Source organism: Eupeodes corollae, chromosome 1, assembly GCF_945859685.1.
Source record: "Eupeodes corollae chromosome 1, idEupCoro1.1, whole genome shotgun sequence".
Taxonomy (NCBI): Eukaryota; Metazoa; Arthropoda; class Insecta; order Diptera; family Syrphidae; genus Eupeodes; species Eupeodes corollae.
Genome location: NC_079147.1, coordinates 70596785 through 70621414, shown reverse-complemented (window position 1 = coordinate 70621414; position 24630 = coordinate 70596785). Strand labels below are relative to the sequence as shown.

The 24630-nt window shown below is 35.2% G+C and overlaps 2 protein-coding genes across 4 annotated transcripts in view; both read left to right on the top strand.

Annotated features, from left to right (window-relative positions):
- The window catches only part of LOC129939914 (UNC93-like protein MFSD11), a 56689-nt gene extending 51287 nt beyond the window's left edge, over window positions 1-5402 (top strand). The window contains exons 2-5 of the mRNA XM_056048097.1: window positions 3543-3712; window positions 3784-4241; window positions 4302-4735; window positions 4797-5402. Of these exons, the coding sequence (XP_055904072.1) occupies window positions 3543-3712; window positions 3784-4241; window positions 4302-4735; window positions 4797-5000 (1266 nt within the window). The 3' untranslated portion in view covers window positions 5001-5402. The remainder of the gene's footprint in view (window positions 1-3542; window positions 3713-3783; window positions 4242-4301; window positions 4736-4796) is intronic.
- Window positions 5403-17670: 12268 nt separating this feature from the next.
- LOC129942952 (putative mediator of RNA polymerase II transcription subunit 12) overlaps window positions 17671-24630 on the top strand; it is a 67010-nt gene continuing 60050 nt past the window's right edge. For all 3 annotated transcript variants that reach the window (XM_056052116.1, XM_056052115.1, XM_056052117.1), the window contains exon 1: window positions 17671-18135. In XM_056052116.1, the coding sequence (XP_055908091.1) occupies window positions 18124-18135 (12 nt within the window). In that variant the 5' untranslated portion in view covers window positions 17671-18123. The remainder of the gene's footprint in view (window positions 18136-24630) is intronic.

The following is a 24630-nucleotide window of genomic DNA, read 5'->3' as shown; positions in this document are numbered from 1 at the left end:
AAAATGCCGAAATCAAAGGAATTATCCATTGAAACTCGATCGGAGATTATTACCAAGTTTAAGTGTGGGATTTCGGTAAAATGTGTGGGTGGTAAAAATTTATAAAAGATCAAGGAATACTGAAGAAGTAGACGAACAATTGCTTCTACAATTTAAAGAGAACTGAGAGGAAACCGGTAATGACTCGAAGAGAATGCAGAAAATTGATAGGCACAATCATACAAAATCCCATCGTAAGTCGCGTTAAGGTCGCAGCAGCATCGAATAAGCTTATTGGAAAAAAAGTGAGTGATGCTAGACTGCGCCGCAGATTAAAAGAAATTAACATAAACACGTACGTTGTGCGCAAAGTGATTGATATTTCTGAAACGCCTCAAAGTTGCAGTTCAGCCGCTGAACAGATTCGGAGGTGGCACGGTGATGTTTTGGGGATGTTTATCTTACTACGGTTTTAGAGATTTGATACCAATTGAGGGCACTCTTAAACAGTCTGGATAGATAACAATTTTAAATGACCATGCCTTTGTTTCCGGCAATAGGCTTTTTCCAACTATCGACTGAATTTTACAACACGACAATGCTCCATGTCATAAAGGATTGTTGCCTACAAGACTTTTAAGTGCAGTTAATCAAGTTGTTCTTCCCTGACCTGCGCAAAGCCCCGACCTAAACGTTATTGAAAATGTTTGGCCTTTCATCGAACGTCAGATGACAACTGATAAGGACCGAAATAGCAATGACACAATTGCTGAAATAACCGAAATTGTGTCCAAATTAACAGTTGACTTTGCGAGCAATTTTGTTGGATCAATTCCAGCCAGATTGCAGGCAGTTATTGATGCCAAAGGAGATGTAACCAATTATTAATTTCAAATGTAAAAATAATTAGTTAAGCTAAACTTCAAAATTTTAGAATTATCATTAATCTGGAGCATAATTATTAATTTAAAGTTTTGTATACTTTGCAATAAAAATGTGTGTAAATACTTTTGACTACCGCTAATCGTCAGTTCATTTGCTTTGTCTGTCCTATGTACCGTTATCCAAATAGACTTCTGTCGCTAAGGTATACATAAGGCTTAAAACAACATAGCATTTTGTTGCAACAAACTGCAACAAACACAACAACAAGAAAAAGCTTTTTCAATTGAATGTGCACAAAAAAGCTTTGTGTGTAAATACTTTTCATTACCTCTGTATGTGGAATTGACTTGATAGTATGGTAAACAATGAATATGCTCAGCTGAGCCCATACGTTAGCTAACAAACGACAATAAGCACAACGACGAATACTCATTTTAGGACGATTGTTCAAGAAAAAAGGATGTCTGAAAAACAAGCGCAAGTAGTTGTCCTCATGGCAACTTATTTATGTGAAAAATATAAAAATAAAACAAAAAACAAAAAAGGTTGTGGATGAAAGACTGGTTTCAGAAAATCTATGTTATTTAAATACCATAAATTTGGCACATATAGTGCACTACTTCTTGCTCCCGACTTTTCACTTCTCTTGATTTTGCTCATTTTACTTCTGTAGGAAGCGTTGTATTTTTTGTACGATGTCCTTAGTGGCACTTTGGTCAACATCCTTGTAATTTTGTAAGAGGTTTTCCCAAGCTTTGTTTTTTTAATTTTATTTTTATACTTTACACAGATAGTAACCTCTTTATGCAGCAATTCCAAAAATGGCTAACAGTTGCCATTTCCCGCAATGTCCACTCGACGACATTTATATGAGAAATGAGAATTTATTCGCGAACATCGCCATACAGGACGAACATAACAGCTAACGACAGCAACGAGCGGTTCGCATACAAGCCCATACACGAGAAAACAACACGAGCAGTTTCACCGAACATTTCATCGTGTATGCCTAGCTTTAATTTCAAGGCAATTTTTTGGCAGCTGGCCAATCAAAATTCCAGAAACTTGCCTTACTTTCAAGACCCTTATTTCGTCTGATCCTGCCCATTTGTTGGCTAGTTTTCCAGTCAATTTTTCTATAAAGTTGCTATAATTGAAGCTTGCCTTGCTTCAAGTCCCTTATGTCGCTTGGACCTTTCCGTTTCTATTCAGTAAGGTTTGACACTACATTATTAACCGTTAACAACAAAATAATTCTACCAATCTAAGGAGGTTGGCTTTAACAAAAAAATTATTTGTTCGCGAAGGTAAATCCATACATCATCAAGGAACCACCATTATAATATTCCATTAAAAATGACTGTATGGTCCGCTTTACACAATGAAGACATAATCAGTCCTTATTTCTCGCTAGCGCAATTGAGCCATGCTAACTACTTTTTTGTACTCAATAACTAATCAGCTAAACATCATAAGGTTCCAACAAGACGTCCTTGTCCTATAGCCCGATTAACCATCAATTGTAAACTCAATTTGGTGACTACTTTGTTTCCAGAAGTAGTCCTGTTTAAGTCCCCTCATTTGTGTGACTTTACAGCTTTTAATTAAATCACTTATCGAATGTATTATGCATCTCAAGACCACAGAAATCATATTTAAAAAATAAATTCTATGAAAATATCTAATAAAAAATCATTTTGACAATAGTTTTGCCATTTAAATCATTTAAATTTCTCAAACCCTATACACTTTACATCTCGCTTATAATCAGGCTTGTGGAATCTATAATATGATGATTTTTCAACTTTTTACTCCGTTTCATTTTAAAGTTTTTAGTTAAAAATCCAATATTGATCGGAGCTCCTTACGCAAGCTTAACAACATGAACATGTGCTACTTTCAGTTTTTATTACAATTTTTGATTTCTTATTTGATCTAAAAGATCATTAAACTCGTTTCCTTGAAATGAAAATCAATCTACGTTCAATGCATTTGTGTTTAAGGAAATCAATTAAAAAACTAGTTACTCGTTCCAGTTCTTCGGAGCTTTCAAAACTATACTTCACAATAGCCTCTAGATTCAAAATTCTTACCAACGATTTTAACTGCCACCTTTTTTCATTGCATACTTCTTAGCTGAACCTAAGAAATAACCGTAGTATACCTTAAGATGATAATTATAAAGAATTCTCTTTCAAACTTATGCTATTTGAACTTCTTTCAAATCAAAATCAAATGGGGTGGCGCAACAGTCCGTTGTGAACCAGGGCCTAGTGACTTACAACTCTCAACCATTCCTGTGTGCGAGTACTGTTGTCAGGAATGGAAGGGACCTACAATTTAATGCCGAATCCGAACGGCTAATTTGAGAAAGCACTTTTTCATGACAAGAATTACTCTTGAAGGAATTGTCAATTCCTCGCAAGAGGCAGTACCCGCGAAAATTAATTTTTTTAAATTAAGGTGGCACAGGCAGGGATTGAACCCAAGACCCCTTGCATGACAGTCCAACGCACTAACCATCATGCCACGGGTACTACTATTTGAACTTCTTTACTTTTTTAAAATATGGTACACGTTGAAAAGACGGCTTTTGTCCCCCAACTCATTTTATAAACAGTTTTCATATTTGTTACTCACATAAATGACCTTGAATTTATACTTTTTCTTATTTACAGAAAACCATCCTCGACAGTATAGCTGCGGAGGACACGACCTTCAAAGGTGATGGCTACACAAGTTTAGCGGTCATATATGCAGCATTTGCGATATCAAACTGGTTGGCGCCATCATTTCTATCATTCACTGGTCCTAGATGTGCAATGCTAGTTGGCTCCTTAACCTATACGTAAGCCTCATCTGTTGATGATGATGTTTTATTCATGTTAAGTAATCATATGTATTTCTCTTTTCCAATAGACTATTTATGGTGGTCTTTTTATGGCCAAAGACTTGGCTTCTCTATTTGGCCAGTGCAGTTTTAGGAACTGGTGCTTCTATAACATGGACCGGCCAAGGTACATACTTGGCTCGATGCAGTAATCCGACGAATATATCACGAAATTCTGGAATTTTCTGGGCCCTTCTGCAGTGCAGTATGTTTCTTGGAAATCTCTTTGTGTACTTCCAGTTCCAGGATAAGAGCACCATCGATGCTGAGACACGTCAACTTGTTATTGGAGTTTTAATTGCTGTTTCGATATTGGGAATTGCGTTCTTGGCTGCTCTGAGATCGGTCGAGGATAACTCAACCTCAGACAGAGAACTTCAAGAGGTGAAATCTGGTTTCGGAAGTGCACTTTATGCCATGAAATCAGCTGGAGAATTATTTGTCACCAAGGACATGTTGCTATTGAGTGTAGCCTTCTTCTATACAGGTAAGAATAATAATTGAGAGTGTGTTAAAATGAAATATAAGTTTAAAATTCAAATTCTAGGTCTTGAGCTTTCATTCTTCAGTGGAGTTTATGGTGCATCGATTGGATTCACAGCTGCTATTGCTGAAACTCCAAAGGAAATAGTTGGTTTAGCTGGGATATGCATTGGAGCTGGTGAAGTTCTGGGAGGAGGTCTGTTTGGACTTTTAGGATCAAAGACAACGAGATATGGTCGTGATCCAATAGTCATCGTTGGATACATCATTCATCTCATATCGTTTTTCCTGATCTTCTTAAATCTCCCAAATAGTGCTCCCTTCCAGAGTACAACAGATATATCTTATTTGGATCCTCCAAAGCCTTGGTTAGCTTTGTTGTGTGCTTTCTTGCTTGGTTTCGGTGATGCATGTTTCAATACACAAATTTACTCGATGTTGGGAGGTGTTTTCGTCAAGAATTCCGTTGGAGCTTTTGCCCTCTTCAAATTCACCCAGGTTTGCAAACTTAGTTACTTTCTTTTGTATTTATGAGCTTTCAATGTTTTTGTCATTCTAGTCTGTTGCTGCAGCTACAAGCTTCTTCTATTCGCCGTATTTGGGATTGCGGGCTCAATTGAGTATTTTGGTTGTGTTTGGAACAATCGGAACAGCATGCTTCTGTGTTGTAGAATGGGCGGCGAAAAAACGCACAAAATCAAACAATTCAGTTTCAGATGACTCAAAATCAGATTCACAGTCCGTTACGAGCTACGAAAAATAGTTGAATTTCTCTGAGCAAGAGGCTTCCTACAACTAATCTTTTCTTCATTCCAGAAACATAATCATTATTGTTCATATTATAGAAAATTATACACATATTCCATTTACTATTATTATTATTGTAGTTATAAATCGTTAAGGACAATAACTTTTGTATCTAAAAATAAAAAGAGAACAGAAAATATTTTTGAATAAGAGAAACAAAGTCCATTTATAGCCACGAATTTAAACATTTTTGACTTCTTCGTGTTAAGGTCACATTATTTGTTGATTCTTTTTTTTATTATTAAAACTATAAACATAAGTAGATATTAATTTTCGTAGTATTAATTCAAAATGCAATAAATCAAGAAATTATATACATATATATTTTTAAAAGAAAACATCTAATAATATAAAAATAGCAACTTTATTATTATTATTATGTAACATATTTATACAATCTGAAAGATTTGCCAAAAAATGTTTTAAAGAACACGATTTATTTTTTTATAGTGTTCATTTAGGATCAATTCAAAAATTTATAACAAACAAATCTTTAAAAATTAATAAATTTAAAATATAATTGTTACGAAATGAAAATATCTTTTTATTTTGTTCGGATGATTATTCAAACTTAAAAAGTGCGTGAAAGGAATGAAGAAAAAAGTACCTGTTTTCGCCTTTTAGGCCTTGGTAATAATAAATAATCACTAAGGTAAGGTTAATAGGTGTAGAAAGCAATATAACAAATTTTCATTCCTTTTTTTTTTCTTAAAGAATATCATAAGAATATCATCACAAATTAATCTTTGAAAAATTTCACAATACTTTAAACTGTTTCTATTCCCAAAAGCTTTGAATTGAATGATGTAAAGTTTTAAGTGTGCTCCTTTAGTTTCTGATCAAAAAGATTAATATTTAAGCTCTTTAAAAAGACAAAATCGTATTACCTAAAACAATGATTTATTACCTCCCATATAACTTAATGCATAGGAACATAACGTTTTGGACGATTGTTAGAAAAATCGAGTTGACAAAAATAAAAATAATCTCTAATCTCATTGTAACTCACCTAAATTATCGAACATATTCCTGATAGAAAAAAAGTAGGATGCCAGGATGCCTGCCTTAAAGAGAATTGACAAATTCTCCAAGAGTAATTCTTGTCATTAAAAGTGCTTTCTCAGATTAGCCGTTCGGATTCGGCTTAAAACTTTAGGTCCCATATATTCGTGAAAACAGTATTTGCATGACTTGCAGACTGAAAGGAATAAATATGCACTGGAAAAAATAAAAAGACGAAGGCTGCGAGATGTATCTAATCCCTTGGAAATTGCAGATGCCGCGTATGTTGTTAGACTGAAAATAAAAGTTAAAGCCTGTCAATTAATAGTTTTTTTTTTGTACATGTAGGTTCATTTCATACTAAATAAATAAAAATTAAATTGGGTGGCGCAACAGTCCGTTGTAAACCAGGGCCTAGTGACTTACAACTCTCAACCATTCCTGTGTGCGAGTACTGTTGTCAGGAATGGAAGGGAACTACAATTTTATGCCGAATCCGAACGGCTAATTTCAGAAAGCACTTTTCATGACAAGAATTACTCTTGAACTTACTTACTTACTTAAGGTGGCGCTACAGTCCTGTGTGAACTAGGGCCTCACCCAACAAACTTCTCCATCTAGCTCGGTCCCTAGCTAGATGTCTCCAGTTTCGCGCTCCAAGTTAAGTGAGGTCACCTTCCACTTGTGCGCGCCACCTGATCCGCGGTCTTCCTCTACTGCGCTGTCCTGTGGGTGCGGATTCGAAGACTTTCCGGGCGGGAGCATTGGTTTCCATGCGCTCTACGTGACCCACCCATCTTAGTCGTTGGACTTTTACTCTTCTTGCTAAGTCTACGTCGCTGTACAGCCCGTACAGTTCGTCGTTCCATCTTCTCCTCCACTCCCCTTCGATGCATACGGGACCGTAGATCACACGAAGAACTATTCTCTCGAAGCGACCCAAGGTGCTTTCATCCGCTTTTGTCATGGTCCATGCTTCTGCACCGTATAGCAGGACGGGGATGATAAGGGTCTTATATAGCAACACTTTGGTCCCTCGAGAGAGGACATTACTACTCAATTGCTTTCTTAGTCCAAAGAAACAGCGGTTAGCAAGAGTTATTCTGCGTTTGATCTCAGCGCTGGTGTTGTTTTCAGCGTTTACAGCGGAGCCTAGGTAGACGAAGTCCTTGACTACCTCAAAGTTACGTCTGTCAATTGTGACGTTTTGACCAAAACGTCGGTGTTGTATGTCCTTTCTAGACGACAGCATGTACTTTGTTTTGCCCTCATTAACCGTTAAACCCATTTTTGCCGCTTCTGCCTCAATACTCACAAAAGCTTCATTGACATCACGCTGAGTTCTTTCAATTATGTCAATGTCATCAGCATATGCCAGTAATTGGACAGACCTTTGAAAGATAGTGCCTCTGGTGTTGACGTGTGAGCTCTGCACTATTCTTTCAAGCACGATGTTAAAAAAATCGCATGACAGCGCATCACCTTGTCTTAAGCCTTTTTTGACATCAAAAGGTTCTGTTAAGTTGTTTCCAACTTTTATGGAGCAGCGTGAATTCTCCATGGTCATCCTGCACAAACCGATGAGTTTGGCAGGGATGCCAAAACTAGACATGGCTCTATACAGCTCGTCCCTGTAGATGCTGTCATATGCGGCCTTGAAATCGATGAAAAGATGGTGGGTGTCGATTTGGTGTTCTTGGGTTTTTTCCAGGATCTGCCGTAATGTGAATATTTGATCAACTGTGGAAGGATTTGTCAATTCCTCGCAAGAGGCAGTACCCACGAAAAGTAATTTTTTTTTACTTAAGGTGGCACAGGCAGGGATTGAACCCAAGACCCCTTGCATGACAGTCCAACGCTTTTTTTTTTTTTTAGATTCAAAACAAAAATTCACAAAACCAGCTTAATTATCCATAACTTACAACTAACTTATTGGTCCCATACGGACACTCTAAGTTAAACTATAACACTAAATACTAATGCCTTTCGGCCCTAAGATCTATTTTACTTCAATTTATATTTTATTTATTTCTGTATTTATTTGAAAATTAAAAAAAAAAACTAATATCAAGATCTTTTTTTTTAATTTTTACTTAAAAACTACTACTCCAACGCACTAACCATCATGCCACGGGTACTACTCATACTACCGACTTAATAAAAGTGCTTTCTTAATGGTGCTGGAAATTGTTGAGCCACATCTTAAAAAATGTGTAAACCATGTTTTTTTTTATGTTGCTAGTTGTTTGTTATTATTTACTTTTTTCCAACCACTCGCGTCCTTCTGCGGTGGACCATTGCTGTTTAGCTCGGATTTTAAATTGTCCCACAAAGCTTCCGCAACAACTCGGTCCCCTTTCATAAATCCCCTAGCAAGATCCTTGTGCTGCTCCATAACATTTATAAATATTGCCTCCTGCGCATTATTTTTATGTTTTCCCCTGTTTAAAATATGTTTAAAGTGCAATTAACTTAGGAAGTTTCATTAAAAAAATCATTTTTTTGCTTACATTTTTAATCGCGTCTTTTTTGTTCCACTATTTCACATCAAATGAACAAGGTGGTCAAGGTCTATTTGAAATCGCTCGGAAACCGATAAAATCGAATTGTGGAACACAACAATTTCACTTCGTTTCGATTTCGATAAATTCGAAATTGAAATCGATAAAATCGAATTGTAGAACACCGAATTATATTTTCGATTTCATTTCGAGTGAAAGTGAAATGTAGAAAATAGCTGTAAATGAACTTTTCAACCTGTTATGTAATGTTAACTAGAATAATTACTTTAAGGACTGTGAAATTAATGCTATGTGCTATAAATTCTACTTTATGAGACCAAACCATTACAAAAACCGCGCAATATTTCTAAATCTAATCCATCTAATCCACTCTTGCTTAATAAAACTTAAAAAAATAAAAGAAACAAGGCCTGGATTAAATATAATAAAACAAAAGCTGATAATGACTTGGTAATATACAATGAGCTGAGAAATATGTTTATTGACTATTCAGATATTCTTTATAATGACTTTATTTTAAATACTGAAACCGACATACAAAAAATAAAACAATTTTTGAAGCTATGTATGTTAATAGTAAAAGAAAAACTGACGGATATCCTGCATGTTTTTGAACAACGAACTTAGCCATGACTCTGAAAAATTTCAAATATGTTTGCAAATTTTTTCAAAGATGCTTTCGAAGTAGCGATCTCCTGTCAAACGCCAGAGTCATTAGCCCTCTCACAAAATTTTCCTAATTTGAATTCAATTAGTCTTTGGATCTCTGAAGATGAAATCGTTCGCAAAGCTTCAGAACTTGACGTTTGTTATAGCCCTGGTCCAGATGGTGTACCTTCTTATATTTTTAATGAATCGCTCAAATCTTCAATTTTTCCTGAAATTTGGAAGAGTTTGTACATAACACCGATGATACATAAAAAGGGTATTAAAAATGAAATAAAAAATTATCGTCCCATTGCAAAACTTTCCGTCATCCCTAAGTTATTTAAGTCCATTATTTGTAAAGTCATATCGTTTAATTGTGAGTCTATAATTTGTGACAGTCAACATGACTTTGTTCAAATAAGTCAACAGTTACTAACCCCTTTCATTTCAGTTCTTTTTGTTTAGATTCGTTTGAAAAAAGGAAACAAGTTGGCTGTGTCTTCACAGACTTCAGTAAAGCCTTTGATAAATTGTGCCATAAAACATTAACTTCTAAACTTAAATCCCAAGGCTTTAACGAAAAATTTGTTAGTCGGGTTGCGTCGTATTTATATAATAAATCATATAGTGAAGTTTTAAGAAATGAGCAGTCATCATATTTTTAGACCACCTTTGGCGTACCACAAGGTTGCCATTTAGGACCTTCACTGTTTATTTTGTACGTAAACGGCTTACCTTCTATTATAAAACACTCGTTTGTTTTAATTTACGCTGATGACATTAAAATTTTTAAACGTATTGACTCACTTAACGACTGTTTACTCCTACAAGATGATCTAAATAGTTTTCGCGAATTCGTGTTTTATAAATAAGCTTTTACTAAACATAGACATAGTACCCGTAGCATGATGGTTAGTGCGTTGGACTGTCATGCCAGAGGTCTTGGATTCGATCCCTGCCTATGCCATGTAAAAGTCTCTTCACGGGTACTGCCTCTTGCGAGGAATTGACAAATTCTCCAAGAGTACCTAACTATTATCGTGAAAAAGTGCTTTCTCGAATTAGCTGTTCGGTATCGGCATATAAACTGTAGGTCCCCTCCATTCCGGACAACATTACTCGCACACAGGAATTTTTGAGAGTTGTAACTCACTAGGCCCTAGTTCTCAACGGACTGTTGCGCCACCTTATTTATTTATTTTTATTTAAACATAAAGTCAACGTGTTTTACACTCAAACAAAATGTTTTGACTTTCAACTATCAATTAGACTCTTCTTATTTGACTGAACTCTCTACTTTCACTGACCTAAATTAACTTTTACAAATCATTATGACTATATTATTAAAAAAGCAAATAAGACACTCGGATTTATAAAACAGGTTTCACATGATTTTCGCGACCCTTATATTCTTAAACTTCTTTATATAACATTTGTAAGACCAAGATTGGAATATGGCTGCATAATATGGGCTCCCTTTTATTCAGTCCAAATATACAGAATGTAAGGAGTACAAAGAAGATTGATGCGCTTCTACCTCCGTTTTTTCCCATGGTTCAATATGCTCGAACTTTCACCCTACAATCATAGGCTCACGCTCATAAATCTTCTATCGCTTTCTAAACCTCTGGGCCAATAATCAAATAAAATACGCTAAATGTCACTCTAAATTTTAGAGTACAGAAACACGTGTTTAACTTCGTGATTAAGTGTAAATGTCATGTTTGTGCTGTTATTCTGACAGTTGGTAGCAAAAAAATGTTTCTTTTATCTGTTGCATAAAAATTAACAAAACTAAAAAAAGGTAATTAAAATAAACAAATAGATTAATTTCGTTTTATTTAAATATATAAGTAACATTTGAATTTATTTCAGAGTAAATTGTTATTCCAATGGCAACAAAGCGAATTCGGTCCGTTAACTGGACACCAGCAATGAAGGAGTTGCTGGTTGAAGCAGTGAATGCTTTTTCTATGACAGGGGGGGGTAAACTTAACGATTAAAAAACGCTCAAAGCTAAATTTGAAGCTTGGCAGAGCATTCAGGAAATGTTCAATGCCAATGGCAATTGCTTTACAGCCAAACAAATAAGAGAGCAATGGAATCGGCTAAAAACGCAAGCCAGGAGCAAAATAAGTGCGTTCATTCGGTCTTAGAAGAAAACTGGTGGGGGAACACCCCCCAAAGAACAGCTGTCTGTTTGACAACAAATGTAGTAGATAATGTAATAGAGCACAGTTTAGTTAAAGACGTGTTTAATTTGGTTATTGGTTAACACACAAATAAACTCGTCTCTAAAGTTTAATGTGGCGTTTATCTAAGAGCTTGGTTAGTCAATAATTATTGGTAAGGCCCAGAGTAAGGCAGAGAGTACATTCAGCTGTTCTTTATTATAAAATTAACCGATGGGTCAATCAATTTTGGAACAATCAAACTTTATTTATAGCCCTTTCACACAACTTAACACAATTTTACTTTTGTGTCCTTTAAAAACGACCTTCGAATTGCAATTCGTTACCTCTATTGGTGTAGAAATAAAATTTTCGTTTTCGAACGCTAATGACATTCGGGTACGAAAAATCCGAATACGGATTTGCCATTCCGTAAGTACTAGATTTCTTATCCGCGTTAGAAATAGAGAGTACAAAATATTCGTTTTCGAAAATATTTGCTTTCGAAACGTATTACAGAGTAGAGCCCCTGTTCTATTGAGAGCACGAATACTATTTCAAGAAGAGCTGCGGTTCTTGCGATTGGACCGAGGCGGTGTTATTTTTTTTTTCGACAAGCCATTCCCTGATGCTTTGAATTTCTTCAAAGTTCATACAAAATGTAACTCAACTTATCTTATTGCATCTTTATTCATATTCATCAATGGTTCTTATTTCGTATAATAAAAAATAATCTCTCTTAACTAATAATTATTCCACACAACTATTAAATTAAATTTTACTTTTGATTGATTCATTTTCTGCTCCATCATTAAATTTACTGGATGTTAAATGATGTTAGAGTCTTTTTTTTTTAAATGTTAAAGCTTTATCGCTTCTTGCGACTTGATTTTAGTTATTTTCAATTGTAAAACTTATTCTCGAATTGAGTAATGCTTTAACCATTTTTTTTGTTAACGTTCACCTTCTAATAGAAGTAGGAAATATCCCTTGATATTTCCACACCTCCCTTGAAATCTCCAGGCCTCCCTTGATATTTCCAGACCTCTCTTGATTTTTCTAGACCTCCCTTGAAAACTCCAAACCTTCCTTGAAATCTCCAGACATCCCTTGAAACCTAAAGACCTCCCTTAATTTTTGTAGACCTCCTTTGATATTTGCAGACCTGCCTTAATTTTTCTAGTCCTCCCCTGAAATCTCCAGACCTCCCTTGATATTTCAAGACCTCCCTTGATTTTTCCAGACAACCCTTCATTTTTCTAGACCTTCCTCTAAACCTCCCTTGATATTTCCAGAACTCCCTTGAAATCCCCAGACATCCCTTGATATTTGCTGACCTCCCTTGATATTGCCAGACCTGCCTGATGCACGACCTTACAATAAATGCGATAGCTAAGCGAGCCATTTTCGAAAATGTCAGACCATTAAATAATTACAATTCGTAATTATTCAATGGTCAGACTTTTAACGTTTAACAACTTAGTTGGTTAAATGTCGAATTCCAGCTCTATACTTTTACAATTACAAAATGGATAACCCATTATAAAAATTTCACTGAATGTTGAAAACAATATTTTTTTGAGGTGAAGTTAGTTCGAAGTTCGAATTGTTAAAAAGATATTTAAGAGTCAAATTTTAAAATCGACAATTATTTTATAAAAAAAACATAAGTTGATTTTTTTAATTTTATTAGTTTTATTAGTTTGGTATTGGGTATGATGTTCAAATGTGCATTCAAGAGGACATAAGCGTCCACAGATTTTTCTCAAAAGCCACCTCTGTCTATCAACTCCTACTCTTACCTCCCCGCGGAGAACATCGGGTGCCTAGTACCTCAACTGGAGATTGGGTTCCAACCCAAGTGGAAATTTGTTGGCGGCAGTAAACGAGAGAGGGGGGGAGAGGTGTTTCCACTAAGGCACCTATCCTTATCCAGGCGACAGCGGACGAATTCTCGAGATAGAATCAACGGTGGCGTCTACAGTTCCAGTAAGGTTGAACTACTTTATCCGGCTCCCCTTTCTTAGAGTTATGCTAAGGATCTGGCCCTCCAGGTTGGGGGTTGTGCTGTCGGGGTGACTTCCTAGCCACGTAAAAATACCCTAAGTTTCGAAGCACCAACAAGCCTCGGATACGGACGGATTCACTGTTGACAACCAACGCAAACGAAATAAGGACAACGAACTTCGGATATGTACGTGGAATGTTAGGTCCCTTAACAGACCACATGCAGCCGAACAATTAGCGGAAGCCGTAAACTGCTGCAAGGCAGATATTACAGCCATCCAAGAAGTACGATGGGATGGACCGGGCAAACGCAAATTAAAAGACTGCGATATCTACTACGGGGACTGCTACCGAGAACAAAGACAGCGTCTATTTTAGTGTGGATTTGTTGTTGGAACTAGGCTCAGGCAAAAAGTCTTGAGTTTCAACAGTGTGAGCGAGCGCATCACGACAATCCGCATCAATGCTAAATTCGCCAACATAAGCCTAATATGCGCGCATGCCCCAACAGAGGAGAAAGATGAAGACACCAAAGACATATTCTTCGAGCTCTTGGACAAGACATATGAGCAGTGCCCTGGCTATGACATTAAAATTGTCTTAGGAGATTTTAATGCCAAGCTAGGAAGAGAAGACACCTTTGGTGGGATAATCGGGAGATACAGCCGGCAATACACTACCTCCGGCAACGGATTCAGGCTGGTCGATTTCGCTGCGGGGCGAGACGTTCTGGTAGCTAGTACGCAGTTCACGCATCTTAATATCCACAACGGGACATGGAAATCTCCTGATCAATCAACCGTCAACCAGATTGACCACATTGCGATCGACGCACGACACTTCTCCAGTATACAGGATATCCGAACATTCCGAGAGGCCAACATTGACTCGGACCACTACCTCGTTGTAGCCAAGGTACGGCTACGGATATCCCGATCCAAGCCAAAACAATTAAGTACTGTGAGAAGATTCGACGTTAGACGGCTACAATCGCAAGAGACTGCCATGTCCTTTTCCGATCGAGTCTCTAATAACCTCCTAAGGAGTCCTATGCTTCCTGCATTAAGCATTGAAAACCAGTGGCAACATTGCCTTGCAGCCATCAGAGATGCCGCCTCTGAAGTGCTAGGTTTCACACGGCCACCACAGCGAAACCCCTGGTTTGACGACGAATGCCGGTAAGCTCACGCAGCGAAACAAGAGGCATACAAAACGGCGCTGCACAAAAGGACTTGAACTGCTCGCGAGCTCTACGAGCAGAAGAGGAGAGAGGAACACCGGCTTCTTAGACGGAAAAAAAGAGAGCATGAGAAGCACGCGATCGAGGAGATAGAGGGATGTCACAACAGGAATGAGGTTCGTAAATTTTACCAAGAGGTAAAAAAAACCTCCCAAGGGTACCAGCCACGAACCGAAGCCTGTAAAGACGATCAGGGGAACATCGTAGTAGAACCGCAGTCGATGCTGAGAATATGGAAAGATCACTTCTTCAAATTATATAACGGCGATGACGAACCGAATTCCGCTGTAAGGGAGACAGAACCACTCAACCTCGGCGACGCAGATCAACAATTCCGCCTACCCGACCTTGACGAAGTGAGGATAGCTATATCTTAACTTAAGTCAAAGAAAGCTGCTGGAGCTGACGGCATCGCTGCCGAACTATTCAAAGCAGCAGGCGATGACTTGGTACGGAGCATGCACCAACTCATCTGCAAAATATGGTCGGAAGAAAGCATGCCCGATGAGTGGAATCTCAGCATAGTGTGCCCGATTCATAAGAAAGGAGACCCTCTAAACTGCGCCAACTACAGAGGCATCAGTCTCCTTAACATTGCGTATAAGATCCTCTCTGCCGTATTATGTGAACGTCTAAAGCCATTCGTCAACAACCTGATTGGTCCTTATCAGTGTGGCTTCAGATTGGGAAAGTCCACCATTAAACAAATATTCACACTACGGAAGATCTTGGAAAAAACCTAGGAGCTTCAAATCGATACCCACCATCTCTTTATCGATTTTAAAGCCGCGTTTGACAGCATCTATAGGGAAGAGCTCTACCGAGCAATATCTAGTTTTGGCATCCCTGTCAAACTTATCCGTTTGTGCAGAATGACGATGGAGAATGCACGCTGCTCTATCAAGGTCGGAAAAGATCTCACCGATACATTTGATGCCAAAAAAGGTTTTAGACAAGGCAATGCACTGTCATGCGATTTCTTCAATATCGTTCTGGAAAGAATTGTGCAAAGCTCAACCGTCAGACAACGTCACCAGCGCTGAAATCAAACGAAGAATAACTCTTGCAAATAGCTGCTTCTTTGGACTTAGAAGTCCTCTTTCGAGCATGTAAAATCACCATCTATAAGACACTCACCATCCCGGTTCTCATTTATGGCGGTGAGGCTTGGACCCTGTCAAAGAAAGATGAGAGCGTCTTAGGATGCTTCGAGAGAAAAATTCTTCGGGTGATTTTTGGTCCCGTACGCATAGATGGAGAATGGAGGAGAAGATATAACGACAAACTGTACGGGCTATACATCGACACTGACCTAGTTAGCAGAATTAAAGTCCAACATCTTAGATGGCTAGGTCAAGTAGAGCGGGTGGACATCAACGCTCTAGCCCGGAAGGTCTTCGAATCCAATCCCGAGGGACGGCGCAGTAGAGGAAGACCGCGACGCAGGTGGCGCACGCAGGTGGGAGAGGACCTCAACCAACTTGGCATGCGAAACTGGAGACAGCTAGCTAGGGACCAAGCTGGCTGGAGATTCTTGTTGGTTGAGGCCCAGGTCCGCCCCGGACTGTAGCGCCACCTTAAATAAGTTTGGTATCACGTCACAATCTATAATATAAAATTTAATACAAGTCGCTAGCGTTATTAGTTTGTGAGATATTAACCACAATTTTCACTTCATCTCTCTAAAAATCTTTTATTTAGGTTTTAGCGACCTTAAAATCAAAGTCAAATTTTAAAATTTTCATACAACGGTTCTAGGTGCATCACTTTTCTAAGGCAATACAAAAATATGGTTTTTTTTATTAAAAGAAGCCAAGTTAAAAATTGTACAGAACATTTTATAAGAACCTATCGGTTCGTTTTTGACAAAATTCGTGTTTTCGATTTTTAACCAACAAATTTGTAGGGCGGCAACTGTTATTTTTCGCCTTAAAAAATGAAAAAAAAAACACCTATCTAGAGTCTACTTCAAACCTTAATTTCCAAGTAAGAACGCAATCAACCCAAAGGTCTGGGCTGTAGGGTTGAGGACAGACAGGCGGGACCCACTTTTTTTAACTTTCTACTATTGTAATCATCATGTTTAATTAAAACCTAGAACTCGAAATTTTTTACGAATGCAAAACTTGCGATATAGCTCTTATATGTCGCAAGTATAAAAGGAAGTTATGACATATGAGGAAAAAGCAGATATTGGGTTTTACTATTAATCAAGCCGTTCTTCCTTCAACATCAAAATTCCATTTACTGATGTAATCAGTTTGATAGTGCCTTTTTCCAAACACTACATATTGCAATAGCAATGATTTTTAAACACTACTGAAATACTGAATGCCTTCAAAATATAATAATAATAATATCGATTTCAAAGACTCTAATAAAATAGACTTATAACTTAAGTCGTACAAGCTCATCATTACTTTGGAGTTTTATTCACATGACCTTCTCTGGGCTCAATCGGACAACCGATGCGCATCGCCGTTTGTTAATAATTCGTTGTCCACCACACCCAGCTAATTTCATTTAAGCCTCTTTTAATGCAATATACAAGAAAAATAACCAAAGAAAATATTTGGGTCCTAAATGCCAAAAGTCGAAATAAGAAAGGGGTGCGGGCCCTGATGATCAACAAACTATGTACTTACATTATATCAACGCATATTGGTTAGTGCTTGACTTGCAGACGTAGTTAGTGTATGTATTTGCAAGCAAGGTGAAAACTAAAAATTATCTTTCGAAAACATCATCACACATCTTAGTTTATCTTCGGGTAATTTTTCGGTGTTTTCAATCATTTCGGTCTTTCTTGGCTTTGTTGGTTTGGAGCCTCCAGACTAATATACTTGCCAATGTGAAGATTCACCATCCACGTCCAAAGTGTGGTATGGTTGGTTAGCCGAAGCAAAGCCACCCGCAGAAGTAGTCGAACATCTTTTGGTCTTGGCTTGACTTGGCTTTGGTTTGTAAGCTGAGTTTTGAGTATGATATGAAACGTCTTCTGTTTGCTTTTGATTTCTGCAGACAAACAGTCTGCAAATAACTTTTCAACCGTAAACACCTGAGCGCTCCTTTCACAGCTCTTAAGGAGTTTTGAAAAAAAACCATCATCCACATGAGTTCCAACATTGTCGTTTCACGATTTTGAATAAAAATTGTTAAGATTTTTAAATTTAAGAAAAATTGTAAAAGCCCGTGAACTCAATCAAAAGATAAAATTGTTATTTTCTTAGATAAAATTGTTGTTAAATTTTGTATATTGTGACGAATGACTGACGGTTTGTTTACTTTAAAAGAGAAGAAATCTGGTGTTTAAACTTTGTTTCGTTACGAGAGGTGATCTTCAATTATTGTGAGACACGATTTCGGCTTGAATTTTGTGATACATTAAATTGTTTGTAGAAATTTTTGTTGTTGAACTTTTTCGTGTGCAGAAAACGAAATTACTATAATTTGTCGGTTTCCAATTTCAACTAAAAGAAAAAATTTAAGATGCATTTGATGGTAAGTTATTTTTCCTATAGACTTTTGGGTGGAAGATTGTTTGTTGTTGTTGTAATTTTTTCAGAAGATTAATGTGGGAATTTAATGATGTGATTTTTTTTTGTTTTGTTTAAGTGGCAGAGTGCTTCTGTGTTACACCTTCATTGTAATAATTTAGATAAACTTTTTTAAAATGCTGAAGCTAATTGTAATGATCTGATTGTTAAGGTTTATGAGCATAATTTCTAGTGTGTATTTTAGGCTTGAGTTTCATAGCTACCATCAAGATGTAAGAAATAAGATAAGATTTTGTTAGTTGAGGAATAATAAATGATTCCCATATATTATAAATATTAGGCATACGCCACAGTATTCATTTTTAGATTCTGTAATTAAATTGTCGGCTCTTTTGTATTAAAGTATTTTTCTTATATCTTCTTGAAAGATATACAATTTATAATCAGTAAATTAACACGTTCTCTTAAGATGGAGGAAGGAAATTGTGAGTTTTACTTTTTTAACATTTACAAGAAAAGAGTAGAAGCTTTTTTTAATTCCCGACTTTTGGGTGTTTATTATAAAGTTATATTTAAGTCTTTAAAATTTCTGTATAAACAAATTCAAAAAAGTTTAAAATAGCATTTGTGAGGAAATATTTTGTAATAAATATTCATTGTCAATGGATTTTGTGAACAATATAATTTTGTGTAGATAACAAATCAGGCCACGAAAGACTGAAGTGAATAAACCATCAGACAATAATTTAAAGAATTTATTGTTATTTAAGAATTCATTGTTATTATAATAAAGCATTTTAAGTCAAATGTACAGAAGGATGTTTTTAGGAGAGGCTGAAGATTCTAATTGAGAAAACTTTCGCATTTAATTTGGAAAGAGATTGGAATTGGCATGAAGCGGGAATGTCATAAATGTATGGTTTAAAAATACCATTTCATGCTTGTATGGCATTATTTTCACATGTAAAAGTCATTCCACATGATATGTTTGGTAACTAATTGTGTATATTTTTTCTTATTAACCAATATATTATTGACTAGCGACCCTTTCCGGCTTCGCACGGGTAGACATAAATAGGTGAAGATATTTAAGTTATAAACATGCTAATTAAAACGACCATGAATCACTAAATTGGAAAACATTTTCTTCGCAGCGTATGCGGTGAAAGACATACATTTTTTACATCTTCGGTTAGTTTTAATATGAATTTCTAAAGATTTCTATAGTAATCTAGTACTAAATTTAGCCTATGTTACTCAGTGATAATGTAGCTTTCTATAATGAAAAGAGAGTTATTAAAATTGGTCCTGTACTTTTTGAGTTTATTCGTTACATACAAAAATACAAATCTTTCCTCTTTATAATATTAGTGTAGATTAATTAAAATACCTTATGAAACTTTTGCTCTCAAAAATTAAACTTTAAGAATAATTGCAATTAAAAAAAATCACTCTGACGATGAGATATTGAAAATGGAATTTAAAGTTCTAAGAAGTGACTAATCTTAACTAAAACTAATTTTTGTAGTTCTTCAATCACCAGTGACAGTTTGTAAATATTATGTCTTAAATTTTAAATGATCTTAACTCCATTACTCGGTAAACAGCAAATGTCTTGTTTTTATATTGATTTTTCAATTGTTTTATTTAAATTTTAATACAAAAAATTAATTTTTGTTGTTTCCAATGGAACGCGATTGATATATATATATCAATATTGATATTGTGTCGATGAAGGATTTCCATTTTTTTTGTTTGGCTCAATGTGAGAGCTTAATGTACTTTAGGGAATAAAATGGGATTTGAAGAAGAATTATTTTGAATGCATTTTTTAACAAAATTTAAAGTAGTATGATAATTTTAACGAGACAAGTATAAAAAGGAGTATGTTTATTTGCGACATATAGGAACTACACATATGGCAAGTTTTGCATTCGTAAGAAATTTTGAACTCGAGATTTTAATCAAACATGATATTACGATGGTAGATAAATCGAAAAAAGTGGGTCCCGCGGTTCCGTCCAGTCTGATTTGTCTGTCTGTCCACGCTCCTACAGCTTATTCATTGCGTCAAAAAATAAGAAGAACGATGAACACTCAAGAAGATCGAGACAACACCATTGTAAGCTACGCATTAGCAATAAAATAAGTACCTGAACTACACTGTGATAATTTATGTTTGTCTTTTTAATTTATTAGTCTCTTGTTTTTAATGTTAATTTATTAAATAGTTTAAATATTTTCCTTTCAATTTACTTTTTAAAACAAAATAAAAAAAAGAGGCTGGGATGCGACCCACACTGATAACTTCCCATCCCGTCTGTGGATTTGTCTTGCTTAAAACTTTGTCTATATGTACTCGTATCAATTTTTACCAAATTTGAGTACTATTTTTTGTAGATTTTATATTTTTTATGAAAAAAACGGACTGTTGGATTTTTATATAAAAATTACTGAATATCGAAAACAATATTTTCTGTGAAATAAAAAAAGTTTGAAGACAATATTTTTTTTTTTGAAAAGCTATTTGAGTCGTAAATAAATTTTTACCAAGTTTCAGTATTGTTTTTTTTTTTTAGAGTTTTATTTTTTGTAAAAAAACTGTCAATTCGAATTTCTTAAAAATTTTACCAAATGTTGAAAACAATATTTCTTATAAGATAAAATTAGTTTGAAGCCATTATTTAAAAATTTTTGAAAAGATATTTGAGTCGAAAATCAATTTTTACCAACTTTTATACATTTTATTTAGGTTTTTATTTTTTGTAAAAAAGCTGTCAATTCGATTTTTCTCCACATTTTTCAAAATGTTGAAAACAATATTTCTTATAAGATAAAATAAGCTTGAAGCCTAAATTTCAAGTCTTTAAAAAGATATTTGAATCGATATTCAATTTTTACGAACTTTGAGTAATGTTTTTTTTAGATTTTTATTTTTTATAAAAAAAACTGTCAATTTGATTTTTCTCAAAATTTTATCAGATGTCAAAAACATTATTCTTCGTTGCACAAAATTGTTTTAGAGATGAAATCATATTTCGGTCGTAAAATTTTGGAGGTGACAAATTTTTTTTTCAGTTTTATTATTTTATAAAAAAAACCGTTATATTGATCTTTTTCAAAAAATATACCTGTTTGGTATCACGTTACAATATATTATATAAAATTGAATTCAAGTCTCTAGCGTTTTTGGTTCGTAAGATATTTAGGGTTAACCAAAATTTTCACCTTTTTTTCAAATTGCTATGGTAAAAAAACCACCCACGCAATTTTCTTGAGAGCCCTTTCTGCATCTTTTTGACTTATTATCTATATAACAAAATTTATTTGAAGTTGATATGTCTTCTGGTTCTTGAGCTATAGAGGACGAAAAAAACGTCGCGAACGTACGTACTTTCTAAAAATCTTTTATTTCCACTCTGGGGTCCTTGAAACGTCGAGAAATGTCAACATTTTCAATTTGACAAATCGGACCCATTACAATTACTTATTATGGGAAGTTAACAAGAATTAAAAAACAAAACCAACAAAACATATAAATTTTCTTTTTTTAATTTAGACAAATTGTATAAAATAATAAATATAAACCTTTTTTTTCATAATGTTAAATAAATAAAGATCATAATAAAAACCCGTGAAGAAGTCGTGAGTAGCTACGAAACGTTGGGTAAAAGATGAAATAAAGTTTTTTATTTACATTTAAAATCAATTGACCAAAACAGCCTGCATAACCAAACATTAATCTACACATATTCAATACAAAATTGGTCACATAAAACATACATATATTAAAACTTGGAAGTTAAGGTTTTGAGCAGATTTGCGTTAGGCGCATTTCATTTTATTTTTACATTTTTTTTTGGTCAAAAAACGAAAACTTGGCTTCTTTAAATGAGAAAAACATATTTTTGTATTGCTCAGGAAAGGTGCTGGTCATAGAACCTTTATTTTGTTTCTTAATTTTCTCAGCAACTTATGAACCGATTTCAATTATTTTTATTTAAATAAGCTCTGATATAACAATACAAATATTTAATTATCAAAAGTGCAATTTCTTATTGTGTGGATTTAAAAAAAAGATTGATTTATTTTTTCAAAATTCTATATCTCAAAAAACTGGTCAACATTTTTTACGAAATTTAAATGTAGAGCGTATATTTACAAACACTAAACAACTGCATACCAAAAATATTTTTAGAACAAAATTGAAAAATTTTATACATAAAAAAGTAATTTAAAAAAAAATCGCTCTAATTTTTGAAGACGAAGTTATTTTTCAAGGAAAAATTTTGAAGAAATTGTAATTACATTTCTATCTTTTATCCAAATTAATTCATTTGGTACATATTTATGTTTTTTAAAGTGTCTATCAAGAAGTATTATCTTGGTACCTTTGTATATATGATTTTAAAATATTATTCTTTACGAATAAGCTTGTTTCAAACATATTTTACTTGCCTTTGTCTTTTTTAAAGAATAAATGCTTAGTACAAATTTAAGAAACTATTGCTAACGTGTCACTTCGTTACTAAAATCCAAAACGCATTAGAGCAATTTCTTGTACTTGTTCGTATGCTTGTTTCTATTAAAATTTCACGAAAAAAATAAACTGAACGTAATAACTCCATGTAACTTGTAGAAAAGAGGGAATGTGATTGGATTGTAGTAAGTACCTTCTACCTACTAATAACATTCCTTCATTATTATCATAAACATGGCTGAGCACGCCAATGAACTATTTCTTATTCGTTTTAGACACCTGGCTTACTACACAACCAATAGGCGATCGCTTTACAATTAAAACATACATGTTCTTTCTCTTTCTTATCTTCAGATAATTCACATTCCATCCTGGTTCTTCTAATAGTAAACTAAAATAAAGCTATCAAAAGGAAAAAGCTTTGAACGAACTAGTTGAATAAACAAACAATTGTTTTCGTTAAGAATGCCTACAAGTATTTTTCATTTCCGGGATGAGTTGTTTCTTGGGACGAAACGCTCGGTTTTTTTGACAAGTCAAATGGCATTTATATCTTTGAAAACAAACTTATTAAACAGATATATTTTTAAATCTTATTTAGGAGCAAGTTCGTGCGACCCAGCCGTGCATTTTATTTTTGAAAAGATATGTCTGAATTTTTTTTTAAATCCAAAGAGAAACGTGTGGCAATACGAGAAAGCCAACTGGGACGATCTCAATAATTATTTCAGGATCTTTAACTGGCCACTATGCTTACTTAACAGTGAAGTCGAAGCCTGCACTTATATAATCACAAGTTTAATTCTCCTGGGAATGGGAACTTTTATCCCGAGCGGGGTTTAAATATCAGACCTAAGGAATATGTTAAGTTCGAAGCGAGCTTCAAAGAGATTATTAGGGACAATAATTCCAACCCAACTGAGGAAAACCAGAAAAAGTTCAAGCAAGTCAGGAAGGCTTGCAACGTCCCAAAGGCAGTACACATTTTTTGTCATTCGTAAAAACATGAGAAATTCTTCCTCGGTTTTCAATGATACTCCATTGGTTAGCTCTTTTGAGAAAGTGAATCTCTTTGCTAGGGATTTAGCCAAAAACTCAACGTTGCCAGTGAGTGTTATGATTCCGCCTTTACTTGAGCGAGTTAGTAATTATATGGGACCAATCTTTTTCTCACTCGTACTTTGGCAAGAGTTCTTAGAGATCTTAAAACACATGTATCCGATGGTCTAAATGGTTCCCCACTATTGTTCTTAATAGTATTGTCCTACTCCTCAAGTCAAGGCCAATCTTCCTAAAACAAATAAATTAGGTGGCGCATCAGTCCATTGAGAACTAGGGCTTAGTCACTTACAGCTCTCAACCATTCCTGTGTGCGAGTAATTGCAGGCATGGAGAGGACCTACAGTTTTAAACCGAATCCGAACGGGTTATTTGAGAAAGCACTTTTCATGACAAGAATTAATCTTGGAATATACCTGTGAAAACTTTTGTTAAATTAAGGTGGCACAGGCCGGGATTGAACCCAAGACCTCTGGTTTGACAGCGCTCCACACTAACCTTGGCCGAATTTTGTTAACCCTCTTATTACCGTCTGATAGCACTTACGTCCCTTCTTTTCAAGGTCATGTGAACTCTGATTAATTATCAGCTCAAGAAATATGTCTAAGATCGAAACCTTCTTAATGACTGACAGTACGGCTTTCGCAGCAATAAGTCCACTGGTGTTCTCATGGTTCATCTCACCGAACAGTGGAGCGAGTCTTTAGATCGTTTTAGAGAGAGTAAGCTTTTTTCCACTTAATATATTAAAAGCATTTGATAGGGTTCGGCATCAGGTTCTCTTATTGAAAAAACGTCTGTTTATGATCTCCTGTCTGCAACTTAAAAATCGCTGACTCTTAGCTTTTCATATTAATGTTGAGACTCACATCCCTCTTATTTGGATGAGGAACTGCAACGACAAACTATAATAAGCTCATTAAATTCGGACCCAAACAGCATTGTTCAATGTGAAATAAA